The sequence below is a fragment of the Elephantulus edwardii genome, unplaced genomic scaffold (genome assembly GCF_000299155.1).
Source record: "Elephantulus edwardii isolate Elephantulus edwardi_28Jun2011 unplaced genomic scaffold, EleEdw1.0 scaffold00466, whole genome shotgun sequence".
In the NCBI taxonomy this organism is placed as follows: Eukaryota; Metazoa; Chordata; class Mammalia; order Macroscelidea; family Macroscelididae; genus Elephantulus; species Elephantulus edwardii.
In genome coordinates this window covers 301,030-316,497 of record NW_006400216.1, presented here as the reverse complement: position 1 = coordinate 316,497, position 15,468 = coordinate 301,030, and the positions used below count along the sequence as shown (strand labels likewise).

The 15,468-nt window shown below is 41.9% G+C and overlaps 1 protein-coding gene across 1 annotated transcript in view; it reads left to right on the top strand.

Annotated features, from left to right (window-relative positions):
- Window positions 1-3,657: 3,657 nt before the first annotated feature.
- The window catches only part of EGLN1 (egl-9 family hypoxia-inducible factor 1), a 94,826-nt gene continuing 83,015 nt past the window's right edge, over window positions 3,658-15,468 (top strand). Inside the window, exon 1 of the mRNA XM_006902892.1 lies at window positions 3,658-3,692. Coding sequence (XP_006902954.1) covers window positions 3,658-3,692 — 35 coding nt within the window. The remainder of the gene's footprint in view (window positions 3,693-15,468) is intronic.

The window sequence follows — 15,468 nt, the reverse complement described above, 5'->3', positions numbered from 1 at the left end:
GTCTTCCCCTCCTGTGCTGTCCCTCCACCCTACCAAGCATGATATCCCTCTCCAAGGACCCGTCCCTTCTTACAACATGTTCAAAACATGTCAGATGAAGCTCTAGAATCTTTGCCTCCAAGGAGCAGCCCAGTTTAACCCTCTCCAGGATGAATCTGTTTGTTTTCTTAGCAGTCCATGGTACCCTCAATACTCTTTTCCAGCACCACAGCTCAAAGGCATCAATTCTCCTATCCTCCTTAGTCATTGTCCAACTCTCTGATGCATAACACATGATTACAAAGACCATGGCCTGTATCAGATGCACATTAGTCTCCAGAGTGACACCATTATTCCAGTAGCCACCTTGATGTTTTCCCCACATCTCTCCTTGTCTCCCATCACCTATTGTCAACATACCAAACTGTATTTCTGTCAGAACATAAACATAAAGATCTGTAGTCTCAGAAACCCCATGAAGGTTTGAACTGAAATGGAACCAACCTTGCTTGCAGAAAGTGAAGAGGACTTGAAGCACTTACTGTCAAATATCCAAGACTACATATTTCAATATGGATTACATTGCAAAATAAAAATACCAAACATCCTCCCTACTGGACCAATAGGCCACATCATGATAAATGGAGAAATGATTGAAGTTGTCAATTGTTTCATTTCACTTGAATCAGTAAACACCCATGGCAGCAGCAATCAAGAAATCAAGTCGTGTTGAACCTCTCTACATTTCTAAACAGGAAAGATGTCAGTTTAAAGACCAAGGTGCAACTAATCCAAGTCATGGTGTTATCAGTTACTTCCTATGCATCTGAGAGCTGGGCAATGAATAAAGAAGGCTGAAGAAGATTTGATGCCTTCGAATGATATTAGTGAGGAGAAGGGAATCATGGACTGAAAAAAAACCCCACACACACAAAAAAAATCCCACCACCCCACCCCAAACAAATCTATCTTAAAGAAGTGCAACGAGAGTGTCAGAGGCAAGGATGGTGAAGCACAGTCTCACATGCTTTGGGCATATTTTCCAGAGGAACCGGTCCTTGGAGAGAGACATCATGCTGGAAAAGGTAGGGTCAGAGAAAGTAAAGAAGCCCATCAAGGAGATGGATGGACACAGTGACTGCTCCAGTGGCCTTGAGCATGACAGAGTTCTTGAGGTTGATTGTGAGGGAAAAGTCAAGGTAAGATAAGGGTGTTCAATGTTTCTAAGGCTGCTATGAGTCATAGTTAACCCAGAGGCATCTAACAGTAACATGTATATACATGTATAATTGTTGTTGATTGCTGAGTCAAGCACAACTTGTAGCAACCCTATGAACAAAAGACTTGAAGCCTTCCTTTTTTTAAAAAAAATATTTTATTAATTTCAATGAACATTTACAGAGATTTTTGGATTTCCAGTCATTCATTGTTGCACTTCTCTCCCCGCCCCCCCCTCCCCCCCCCCCAGTTCACTCTTCTCTTTGAAAAGTAAGAAAAAAATTCCTTCACTGGTACACAATCCTCCCCCCACCCCCCACTCCCACCCCGAGTATACTCCACTCTGCAACCCTCATTCCGAACTCTTATGATAGTCACAATGCCCTATAATATATTGCTTTTAAACTGTTCTCTCCCTTATCCATTTCAGTACAGTATACATAATTCATCCCGTTTTTCTCATTCTTACCCCAACCCTCATGTCAGTCCCATTCTACAGCAGTGGCACCATGCAGTATTTCTGAAGCCTTTCTATAACTATTATTGTGTCTCAAAGTTCACAGAGTTTCCAGAGGCATGTTGTTAGGAAGTGAATGCTCTCTCTCTCTCTCTCTGTGTGTGTGTGTGTGTGTGTGTGTGTGTGTGTGTGTGGTGCTGTTGTTACTTACATTCAAGTCAGAATGACTCATAGCTGACCCTCTAGCAGGATTTCAGAGACAGGAGATTTCCAATATACAAGCTTAGTTGAAGGGGAATCCCCACAACTTCTAGACAAGGGGAATCAATCAGCTTTCCTTCATTTTCTGAAGAAACCAGAAAAACAAGGGAGCTCTGGTGGTTTAGTGGTTAGAAATTGCACTGCTAACACAAAGGTATGTGGCTCAAATCCATCAGCTCCTCTGAGGGAGAAATATGAGCAATTTCAAAGGCATATGGTTCAAATCACCAGCTGCTGTACAGGAGAAAAATGGGCAATCTCCTCCTGTGCAGTTAACTGTCTCTGAAAACCTACTGGAGGGTCAACTATGGGTCATATATTGTTGTTGTTTATTGTAGAGTCAGAACCAACCCATAGCTGACCCTCCAGCAGGTTTTCAGAGGCAGTTAATCACATAGGAGTAGATTTCCCATCCGTCTCCTGCAGAGCAGCTGGTGGCTTCTAACAGCGTGCCTACGGGATTACAAGTGCAGCTTCTTGCCACTAGGCTACCAGATTATCTATCTATCTATCTATCTATCTATCTATCTATCTATCTATCTATCTATCTATCATCTATGTACTACCTCTATATCTTTCTCACCCTCATTGAGTGGATCCCGACTTATTTATAACAGTCCTCCCTTTATTGACAGTCAGATTCTCCAGGCTGTCAGTTGTAATGGTGGAGACTGCCTGTCTTCTCTAGAGGAGCCACGGGTGGATGGAATTGCTGGAGATGAAAGGCCCTGGGTCAGCAGTGCTACTTGCCATGGGCCACACCGCCAGGACTCCTTGTCTTCCATTCACTCACTCTCACTACTCTCGAGTCAGAACTGACTCATAGCTGGCCCTTCACTGGTTTTCTGAGGGTGTGAGTCTCATGGAAGGGCATTGTCCTTCTTTCTCCTGTAGAATTACTGGTGGGATAAAGCTCTCAGTGACTCTGCGTGTGTGAGTGTGTGTGTGTGTGTGTGTGTGTGTGTGTGTGTTGGTTTCTAGAGAAACCAGCCTAAGGCAATAGGAATGGTTCTAGAGAAACAAACTGTAAAGATGGTTTGGGTTTATGTGTGTTTTTTTAATTATTTTATACTGGTTATTTACAAAGTTCATAAAGTTTATATGCATTGTTTTTCACATCAGAACTTTCCCCTTTCAGTCTGAGTACATTTAGCGGTGCTGGTGGCTCTTCCTCCCTTAGTAAGGAGGACTCTGCTAATCCATGGTGTAAAGTGGCAATATTAATCCCCAAAACACCACCACCAGTAGATATTAATGAGAATTAAGGCCGAGTGATCATGTGTTTGACACTTTTCTACGATTTTGTCCAAACGAGGAGTTTAGGAAAACTCATGGGTTGGTCCTCCTTATCTTAGACAAAGTGGCCACAGAGATGAACTCAGGGCTTCTGAGTCACTGTTCAAGTGTCACATGAAAGACCTCAGAGTTTCCAGTTATATCTTCCAAAAAACCCTATGTCTTATAGTAACAAAGCTGATGTTGCTAAAAAACAAACAAAAAATCTTAAGTAAGAGTAGCCAAATTGCAATGTCATCTGAAGTGGCAACCTCAAATAGTGTCTGAAGTGAAAGCCAGGGCATGAATTAGGAAGAAACAGGATCCTGAGAACTGGGATGGGGCATATGGAACAGATCATGAGGAAACTGGAGGCTCTGAGCCTCTAAACCCTGTTGAACCAGTCCTGCCAACAGAACCAGTTCTCCTGCTCAGCTCACAAGGTTAACCAGCTGTACTTTATGACCATGAGTGTGAGAATTTACCTGTGGCAGAGCCCGGGGTATGGTCTGAGGCATTGCCTGAGTATATATCTTATAAAACATGGTTCAGTGTTCTCAAGAACCATTCACACCACTCATCTTTGCCTCTAGACCTATGCTGGTGTTGGTAGGTGCCATGGAGTCAACTCCAACTCATAGCAACCCCATAACAAGCAGACCTTAATATTGCCCTATTCTGTGTCATCCTTATCATCTCTGATATACTTGAGCCCATTGTTATAGTCACTATATCAAAACATCTCAGTGATGGTCTTCCTCTCTTTCACTGACTCTCCCACCTTTCCAAACATGATGTCCTTTTCCAAGGATCAGCTCTTTGTAACTCCATACCCAAAATGTGTAGGATTTCACCATCCTTGCCTCCAAGGAGCACCCTGGTTGCACATTCTCCAAAACATTCATTGTCTTTTCTCTTGACAGTTGGTGGGATATTAATAATCAGAGTTGAATTGCATCAAATCCCCAAAGGTAAAGTACAAATTGTAACTCAGGAAGAGATATACTACCTTCCAAAGGAACTGCTCAATTTTTCTAATATGTGCAAACAGAATCCTGGAAAGTATTTGTGGGAATGCCTATTAAGAGTCTCAGATAATGGTTCAAGGACCATAAACTTGGATCCACCTGAGTTTATCGATTTGGGCACACTAAGCACAGATTCTTTGTTCGTGTTTCAGCTCAAGAGGTTAAGAAAAGATCTAATTATTCATTCATTTGTTCTGCTGAAGCAAGTGAAATGGAAGTACCACGCCTGCCTTGTTGTATTGTAGAAGAAGAGGTATGTATGTATACTTTGAGGAAACTGACATGTTACAGTGGATTTATCAGGTTAGATCTATAAACTCAAACATGGAATGACCAGAGGATATATCATTCACGACAACTACAAGGAATAAATTTGTGAGGGGCGTCCCAGCATCTTTGAAGTCTGTTGTACTTGTCATTTTATGTAAACGAGACTTGAAAGTGAAAACTGCCCTTCCAGAACGAAGGCTGCGTAGTGGAGTGGACTTCAGGGGAGGGATTGTGTAGCAATGAAAGAATTTGTCTTTTAATTTTCAAAGAGAAGAACGAACTGGTGGGGAAGTTGGGCAGGGAGAAAATGCAACAATAAATGAATGGAAATCCAAAGTCTCTGTAAACTTTCATTACGATTAATAATAAAAAAAGGGGGGAAGAATCAAGGCACTAACTACAGTGGGGGTGGTTGCACCCCGAGGGAATAAGGGCCAGGTGGCTGTGCTCAGTAGACAAGGACAAGACAGGAGTGGATACCAATAAGGACAGCAAGACCAAAGCAGTGATCACCTCTACATTGATGGCAGTGGCTACTTAGTCATGGTGTTCAATGACTCAAATACAAAGGAAACTTATCAGCTATTTACTAGGCTTGTTCAAATGGAGGGATTCTAGATCAAGTGGAAGGCAATCTCATTTGAATCTCCTGAACACAGTCACGGCCTCTCAGTCAGTTCCACAGCGTGAGCCAGTTTAAAAGCCCACAATTCCCTGAATGAAGGGCAGGTGTGGACGGATCCCTTGGAGAAAGGATCTCAATACTCCGTTAAAGCTCACACTGTTCATCTCTCTCCCACTCTTTTCCAGAGGGATCTACAGCTTTTACAGGAATGACTGTTGACTGGAGAAAAGGAAATACTCAGGCTTGCTCTGCACTGGCACTAATTCCTGGCTATCCGCAATGTCCCTGTGATCCGCCAGTCAGAGCAAGGGCATGTGGACGGAAGGCTTTCAGTGGAGTCTTAGCTCAGGTCTGTCTCATATTGGACGTAGAGGTTGCTCACACCCATCTGGTAGCGATTTCACCAGTTGCAGAATGCATTATAGGGCCAGACATGCTCAGCATGAGGCCGAACCCCTCCACTGGCTGCCTCACCCGTGCGGGGTGTCATGGTAGGAAAAGCCAAGCGGAAGGTATCAGAGTTGCTCCAGCCTAGGAAATTGTGAACAAAAGCAGGACCGATGTCCTAGAAGAGCCACACCATTACTGCCACTGTCAAGGGCTTCCCACCACACACCCATTTAATGTGAGTGCCACGTGGAGAAAGTCGCTTACCATGAACTTAACCACATAGCGACTCCAGTTGAAGCCACTATTCCAGATGTGGTTTCATTGCTTGAACAAATCCACACATCTCCTGGTACCTCAACAGTTGAAATATGAATAATGGTAATAGAAAAAAGATTGAAGCCTTTGAGCTCTGTTGTGGAAAAAAAAGGTGCTGATTATCCCGTGGACTGCCCAAAGAGCAAACATGTATCTTAGAGAAGGCGCAGCCAGAGTGCTCCTTGGAGGCAGGGACGGCGAAGCGTCGTCTCACATACTTTGGGCATGTTGCCAGGAGAGGCTTGAAGAGTGACTCCATGCTTCGGGAGATGAGGGGATGGCAAAAGAGAGCAAGACTCTCCACCAGGTAGTTTGGCACATTGACTGCCCCAATGGGTTTGAGTGTGTCAGAGACTGTGAGGATGGCACAGGATGGGTCAGGGTTCATAAGGTCACTATGAGTCATACTTGACTCAACGGCACCTAACAACAACCTGGTACCTGGTGTGTAGGTATTGATCTGGCCAGTACTCATCGTCCCTTCCGACTTCAGAGGATCATCAGAAGCAGTTTGACTTCAGTTGGTAAAGCCAACAATATACTTTCATAAACTCTTTAAATTACATTCAGCAGTCTTATTAGTGGTGGTGGTGGTTTTGTGCTGTTGAATCAAAACCCACTCATAGCTGACCCTCTACTGAGTTCTCTGAGCTTATAAATCACATGGGAGGATATTGTCTATGTTTTTTCCACAGAGAAGTTGGTGAATTTGAACCGCCATCCTCTGGGTTGGCAATGCAACTCTTTACCCACTAGGCCACCAAAGCGCCTTCTTTTAGGAGTAGTGATTTTAAAATGGACAGTATCAACATCATCATCATTATTATTGTTATTATTATTAAAATAGCATAGGTATTTTGTAGGATAAAGCAGATAAGTGACTATATAAATGATTTTTAATATGTTGCAAATGTGTTTCTAAGCACGGTAGTCAATCTAAAAAGTGTGAGGCAATGTGTTAAAAAAGAAAGAGTTGGAGCAGTTCTCCTGTGTCCCAGGAGGTTGCTATAAATTGGAAATGACTGGGCAGCCTTAAGTTAGATGACTTGAGTTTTGATTGGATAGTCACTGTAGTGTGTAAGCAGAATAGCAACAGGTATGATTTAACCTTTAGAAAATGTACTTTAGCTAATGATGTTGTTATCATGTGTCGTTGTTTGCAACTCATAGTGACTCTATGTAAAAAAACCCTCTGAACTCTATTCTATCCTGTGCCAAACACATCTACCTCCATTACCCCAGTCACTGAGTCAATCCATCTCATTGAGAGTCTTCCTCTTTTGTGCTTTCCCTGCCCCCTTCCAGGCGTGATGTCCTTCTCCAACGACTGGTCCCTCCTTGAAACATGCCCAAAGTATGTCAGACAAAGCTTCAGAATCCTTGCCTCCAAGGGGCAGGCTGGTTTATCTGTCTCCAGGAGGAACCTGTTTGTTCTCCTGACAGTCCAATGTGTATTCAATACTATTCTCCAGCACCAGAGCTCAAAGGCATCAATTCTCTGTCTTTTATCCCTAATCATTATCCACTTTTCTGATGCATAGCATGTAATTGCAAAGACTAGGGCCTATATCAGGTGCACCTTAGTCTCCAGACTGACATTATTGCTCTTCAGTACTCTGGAATGATCCCTGATAGCAGACTTTGCCCAATGCAATTTGCCTTTTGATTTCCTGGCTGCTGGTACCTAGAATACTGATTGTGGAGTCGAGCAAACCAAAGCTGTTAACAATCTCAATATCTTGACCATCTATCATGATGCTGTCAATAGGCCCACTGGTGAGAATCTTTGTTTTCCTGATGTTGAGCTTCAATCCATATTGAAGGCTGCAGTCCTTGACCTTCTGCAGCAAGCGCTTCAGGTCCTCCTCAGTTTCAGCAAGGAGGGTTGTGTCACCTGCATAACGCAGATTGTTGATGAGTCTTCCTCCAATCCTGATACCACACTCCTCCTCATGGAACCCAGCCTCCCAGATGATCGTTTGTGTGTATAGACTGAAAAGTTATGGATATGGGATGCTTCCCTGGAGTACACCCTTCCTGATTTTGAACCATGCAGTGTTTCCTTGCTCTGTCCTGATGACTGCCTCCTGGTCCAAGTATAGGTTTCACATAAGCACAATCAAGTGTTCTGGGATTCCCATTCTTCTCTGAGTCAGCCACAGTTTGTTGTGATCCACACAGTCAAATGCTCTTGCATAGTCAATGAAACACAGATAGACATTCCTCTGGTACACTCTGCTCTCAGCCAAGATCTATCTAACATTATCTGTAGTATCCCTCGTACCATGGGCTCTTCTAAACTCTGCCTGTACATCTGGCAGGTCTCTGTTGATGTGCTATTCTAGCCATTTCTAGATAATTTTCAGCAGAGTGTTGCCTGCATATGATATAAATGATATTGTTCAATAATTTTCGCACTCAGTTGGATCACCTTTCTTTGGTATGGGAACAAATATGGATCTCTTTTCAGTCAAGTGACCAGGTGGTTGTCCTCCAGATTTGTTGGCACAACTTGGTGAGCACATCCAGGTCAGCGCCTGTTTGTTGAAATATGTCAGCTGGTATTCCATCAATTTCTGGGACCTTATTTTTTTGCCAATTCCTTCAGAGCAGCTCGAATTTCCTCCTATTGGTTCTTGATCATATTCTGTTCCTAAAATGGGAAGCATTTTAAATTGTCAGCCTTTTTTTTCCTGGTACAGTGACTCTGTGTATTCCTTCCATCTTCTTTTGATGCTTCCTAGATGCCACAGGTGGATGATTTTCATCTGCGGCCCTCGGCTAGGTTCAAATAGTTTTCTTGGCAAACGTTCTTCTAGGTGGTATAGCACTGGCCTGTGCGTTGCTGTACAGAGGTAACTCATGGTTGCTGTGATGCTGAAGCCTGTGACAGTGATGTGCCAAATGTGGTAATGGGTACCCATGGTGGACAGTGTTGGCTGGAGCTTCCCGACTAAATCAAGCCTGAAAGCAGGAGCAGCATCCACTTCCGAAATGGCTTGCCTCCGGAAACACTATGTACAAACAGTGTGCAGGCTGTTTGTTCAAAGGGTTGCTATGAGTCGTCTACAACTCGACGGCACCAAACAACAACAACAATTCTTAAGTATTTCCACTTGATGCTTGGATTTGTTCTTCAGTTTCTTCAGCTTGAAAAATGTCATGCATGTTCTTCCTTTTTAATTTTCCAACTCTAAATCTTTGCACATTTTGTTACAATATTTTACTTTGTCTTCACAAACTGCCCTTTGAAATCTTCTGTTCAACTCTTTAACTGCCTGATTTTTCCTTTTGTTTTAGCTTCTCGGTGCTATGTTGGAATACTCAGAGACTTATCTGACATCCATTTTGGTCTTTTCTTCCTCTTCTTTGTAATAATTTTTTGCTTTCTTCATTGATGTTATCCTTGATATCATCCCACAGCTCCTCTAGTCTTCTTCAATCATTAGTGTTCAAGGCTTCAAACCTGTTCTTGAGATGGTTCTTAAATTCAGGTAGGATACATATATACAAATAAATACTTGCTGTTTTGATGAGGGAGAGAATAATTTAAAAGCGATATATGATAGAGGATTATGGTTATCACAAGGGTCCAGAATTAAGGTTGCATATTGGAGTGTGCTCGGGGCAGGGGGCGGGGGGCAGGGGGATTGTATAGCAATGAAAGAATTTTTATTTTGCTTTTCAAAGAGAGGAGTGGACTGGGTGAGGGGAGGGCTGGGCAGGGAGAAAAGTGCAACAATGAATGAATGGAAATCCAAAATATCTGTAAATGTTCATTAAAATTAATAAAATTTTTAAAAACCAAACGAATAAATACTTGCTGTTTAGTGGGCAGTATTGAGAAGAGTTTTCTTCCTTTTCTTTGGTGTGATAATGATATGGTGGGTATCGTATTTTTTTTTAAAAATTCTTACTTGCACTGATACTGGAATGTGCTTTATAATGCTTCACAATAAGAACAACAAAAGAGACATATGCGGTAATAAGGGTGTGGACATACCAGTATTTGTTGATGTTGGTCATTCTTGATTGAAGCAGCGTTGAGGTTGATGGTAAGTTTTTTTTTTTCATATTTTTGTAAATGTGTACATTTTCCTGAGTCTCTAGGTAATGCAAATTGCTGGACTCCTTCCTAGCTGAGAGTTTGGCAATTCAAACCTACCCCAAGGCACTGTTGGAACTGAGGCCTCATGATCTGCATCTGAAAGACCACAGCCTGGAGGACACATGGGCACTTGTACTCTGTAACTCAGAGTCACATGCACCAACATCAGCTCAATGACAACTGACAACAATAGATTTTTCTACAGTAAAAAGTTACAGAGGAGGTGCTTTAACTATCTCCAACCTGAGCTGACATAATTATTGATTGGAACTATGGAACTATACTAAAAGTTAGCTCAATATGAAGCTGATGTTTGTTGTGTTTTGGTTTATGTCATAATTGAGTTAACACAAGCGTATAACATCTTAAGTTTGAAATGGAAAAATTCCAAATGCTATGTGATGGCTGTAAAGGTTTTTAATTGTTTGAGATGAAATGATAACCTTTTAACAGCCTGATGTGTAATTTTAGAATCGTAATCAGATGAAGCTGTTTGATAGATGAATTTCCTAAATATACGGAAAGTCTCTTTAATCAAAAGATATGTTACATTGGGAAAGTCTAATGTCAAGAATCTCTTTATGTCCAACCACAATCGAATGGATTGAGAAGTTGTGGTACATTCACACGTGGAATACTCTGGTAGCATGCAGGAGCAATGATTTTGTTAATTACGACCTAACTTGGGAGGGATTGGAGAGCATTATTCTGAGTGAACTAACTCAGTCCCACAAAGACAAATACTGTATAAAATATTATTGCAGAATGAGTATGAGGACCCAAGGGGCGAGGAGAAGGGATGTAGAGGAGGGGAAGATGGAAGTAAAGGGGTGAGGTTGGGCAGGGGTGGGGTGGGTTGTTAAGTCATACGGCTGCACAATTCTATGGGTGGGGAGAGGTTGAAGGAAATTGGATCTTTTGTGAAAAACAATGTATTCAAACTTTGTAAGTAAGTCAGTATAAAATAAAAAAATAAAAAATGATAAAACATGGAAGGGGGAAATAATTTCTTTAAAGTGTTAAAGAGCAAGGATGTCAGTTTAAATACTAAGATGTATTTGGTCCAAGCCGTGCTGTGTTGTTTGGGATTTTTTGGTGTTATTTTGTTTTTTTTTTTAAATTAATGACTAAGTCATTTACTGAGTACAAAACCAGGTATGTTTCAATACACATAAATATTATAGTAATCTTATATGTATATTGCATAGAAGCTTATAGTACACTCTTGTGATCTAGTATATTGCATAACAAGCTTATCATACACTCACCACAAAGAGGAGGGGAAATATCACCATACTGGGGAGCAGCAGCCAAGGCCCAAGTTGACATCACTTTGAATGCTTCAGAGGATTTGGGGTGCATTCAGTTTTGCATCTTTTTTTTTAGTTGAGAATTTGCTTTTATAAACATGGGGAATAGAAAGGTACTCCTAAACAAGAAATCTAAAGAAATGCACTGCCTACCATCACTATTCCAACTGAGGAAGAGGAAGGAGATGAACAGCCTTATAGCTTGTGAAGCCATATAGTTTTTTTATTGGTTTTTTAAATTTTTTTAACAGTATATTCTTCCCATTTAATTTTTTTCTCATTGATTCATTGTTGCACATTTTCTGGAATCTTGTCAAGAAAATACTACCTAATCATATATCCTTTTAAATAGTTCTCTCCCTCATCTGTTTCAGTGCAGTATACATTATTTATCCCCTCTTTTCTTGGGTTTCCCCCAAGCCCAATGTCAGTCTCATTTTACAACAGTGGCACTATGCAGTATTTGTCTTTTTGTGACTGAGATATTTCACTCAGCATAATGTCCTCCAGGGTCACCCATTTTGTATAATATTTCATGAGTTCATTGTTTTTCAAGGCTAAATAGTACTGTATTGTGTGAATATACCAGAGCTTTTTTATCCATTCCTTTGTTGATGGGCACTTGGGTTGTTTCCAACTCTTTGCTGTTGTGAACAAAGCCGCAGTAAACATGGATGTGCTGCCTGGCTGGCAACAAGCCATGGCGTTTTCATTTGCTTCTTATTTGTTTGAAGGGTGGACAATGAAAAAGGTTGACAGAAGAATGGTACCTTTGATTCGTGGTGCTGGAAAAAGAGTACTAAATTTCCCATGGACTAACCAAAGAACAAACATGTTAGAGGAAATCCATCCAGTGCTCCTTAGAGGCAAGGATGATGAAACTTTGTGTCACATGCTTTGGCCATGTTGTCAGGAGGGGCTAGTCCTTGGGAAAAGACACCATACTGGGAAGGGTGGAAGGTCAGAGAAAGAGAAGAAGCCCTCAACGAGACGGACTGACACAGTGACTGTAACAATGGGCTCCAGTGTGGCAGAGAGGTGGAGAGGACGGCATAGGGTGAGCAAAGTTCAGATCCATTGTTCAGAGGTCAGGGGGTCGCTGTGAGTCAAAGGTAACTTCTTGGTATCCAACAAGGACACAGCCTTTGTAGACAGTAAAGCCCGCCCCCCCCCTTGCATGAGGTGCACCCTACTCTTCTGGCAGAGCCCCCAATATAGAGACAACAGGTGCTCTTCCAAGGGACAGCTCTGCGTGTCCCCATACTAAGAAAATGGCTCTGATTTTTGGTTGATTTTCCCAGAACTCAGAGGCTGTCTTTCCTGTTTATCTTGGTTGAATGCCTATGATATGCTTGTGATTTTTCTGTTCTCTGTAACATAGTAAGATTGTTGCAGATGGGGAAACACGAGGTCATTACTTAACAATCAGATAGTCCATTTCCTGAGTGGAATGGACACTCTATTGTGAATTTTTAAAAAGCATTTAAAAGGAAGAATAGGGCTGGTTCCTAGAAGGTCAATAGGGTTCCCTGTGCTTGATATTCATTTCTAAATTCATTTCCTCATTTTTAACTCTGTCCTTTTCATGTAAATCCAGCTTTGCCTCTTTTAATGAGTCTCTTATGGGTTCATAGTGACTCCTGCTTTATTATTTACACAGACACTACCAGAAGATTCAGGCAAGCAACATAGGTAGTAAATGAACTCTGTTCAAAGCTGGTGTGGCAGGGAGATGACAGCATTGTATTGTGACTCATTCTTGCTTCTAGATCATGAGGAAAGAGCCAGAAGAAAACTTATATCATGTTCTCTCACTCTGGGGAGCCCAAGGCTCTGACACCTCACCAGCTCACTGCAGCTAATCACAGTTCTAATACTGAGAGAAACACTCCTTTCTGGACTCCAGTTTTGCCCTGTGTTAAATGGGAGACAGGACACATCCTGGTGTACACCCTTCCCAATTTTGAACCATGCAGTGTTTCCTTGCTCTGTTCTGACTACTGCCTCTTGTTCCAAGGATAGGTTTCACATTAGCAAGATCAAGTGTTCTGGGATTCCCATTCTTCTCAGAGTCAGCCACATTTTGTTATGATCCACACAGTCGAATGCCTTTGCATAATCAAGGAAACACAGATATACATTCCTCTGGTATTCCCTGCTTTCAGCTAAGATCCATCTAACATCAGCTACAATATCCCTAGTACCACGACCCCTTCTAAACCCAGCCTGGACTTCTGGCAATTCTCTGCTGATGTGCTGTTCCAGTCGTTTTTGGATAATCTTCAGTAGAATCTTGCTTGCATGTGAAATCAAGGCTATTGTTCTGTAGTTTCCACACTCTGTTGGGTCACCCTTCTTTGGGATGGGAACAAATATAGATCTCTTCCAGTCAGTTGGCCAGGTGGTTGTTCTCCAGATTTCTTGGCACAACTTGGTGAGCATGTCCAGGGGCAGCATCTGTTAGCTGAAATGTGTCAATTGGTATACCATCTATTCCTGAGGCCTTATTTTTTTTCATGGTTCAAAATTGGGAAGGGCGTACAGCAGGGATGTGTCCTGTCCCCATACCCTTTCAAACTGTATGCAGAACAGATTATCCGGGAGGCTGGGCTCTATGGGGAGAAGTGTAGTGTCAGGATTGGTGGAAGATTCATCAATAACCTGCATTATGCAGATGATACAACCCTGTGTGCTGAAACTGAGGAGGATCTGAAGTGCTTGCTGCAGAGGGTCAAGGACTGCAGCCTCCAATGTGGATTGAGGCTCAATGTCAAGAAGACAAAGATTCTCACCACTGGACCAATTGGCAGCATCAGGATGGATGGTGAAGAGATTGAGATTGTTCACAGCTTTAGTTTTGCTTGGCTCCACAGTCAACACTCTCAGCACCAGTAGCCAGGAAATTAAAAGATGTATTGCGATGGGAAAGTCTGCTGTTAGGGAACTCTCCAAAGTACTGAAGAGCAATGATGTCTCCCTGGAGACTAAGGTGCGTCTGATACAGGCCATGGTCTTTGCAATCACTTGTTACGCATCAGAGTTGGACAATGACCAAGCTGTACTATATGTCAATCATTTGCTATACATCTGAGAGCTGGGCAAAGAATGACAAAATAATTGATGCTCTGGATGCGTGATGTTAGAGAACAGTACTGAATATCCCATGGAATACCGAAAGGACAAACAGGTATGTCTTGGAGCAGGTGCAACCAGAGTGCTCTTTAAAGGTAAGCATGGCGAAGCTTAGTCTCACACACTTTGGGCATATTGCTAGGAGGGTCAGTCCTTGGAAAAAGGCATTGTGCTTGGAAAAGTGGAAAAGATTCTCAACGAAATGGAAATGGATTGACACAGTGACTGCAGCAATCGGCTCAAGGATGTCAGAGATAATGAAGATGGCACCATATAGGACAGGGTTCAAATCTGATGTTCACAGCCACTATGAGTTGTACTCGACTCAGTGGCACCTAACAGCAACTTCATAACCAAAGTGCTGAGGAGCAATGATGGCAGTTTAAACACAAATTTCATGTTTTCTTGCTTTTGAGATATAACACATATTGAAGACTGTAATCTATTATCATCTGCAAGTTCTTCAATTCCTCCTCACTTTCTGCAAACAAGGTGCCATCTGCATTGCCTAGGTAATTGATGAGTCTTCCTCCATTCTGATGTCACATTCTTCATATAGTCTAGCTTCTCCAAAGATTTGCCCAACATACAGATTGAATAGGTGTGGTGAAAGAATTCAACCCTGATGAACACCTTTCCCGATTTTAAACCATGCAGTGTTCTCTTCTGTTCAGACAACTAATTCTTGGGTCTATGTACAGGTTTCTATGAGCATAATTAAGTGTTCTGAGATTCCCATTCTTCACAATGTCAGAATTTGTTATGATCCATGTTGTCAAATGCTTCATATTGTTAATAAAATACAAATAGTTTTCTGGTATTCTCTGCTTCCAGCAAAGGTCCACTTGACCTTAACTATGATATCCCTCATGCCACAGCCTCTTCTAAGTCCAGTTTGAATTTCCAGTAGTATATAATTATCTATCTATCATCTATCTATCTATCTATCTATCTATCTATCTATCTATCTATCTATCTATCTATCTATCTCTCTCTTCCGGCAATTCCAGCAATTCTCTGCTGATGTGCTGTTCTAATCGTTTTTGGATAATCTTCAGTAGAATCTTGCTTGCATGTGAAATCAATGACACTGTTCTGTA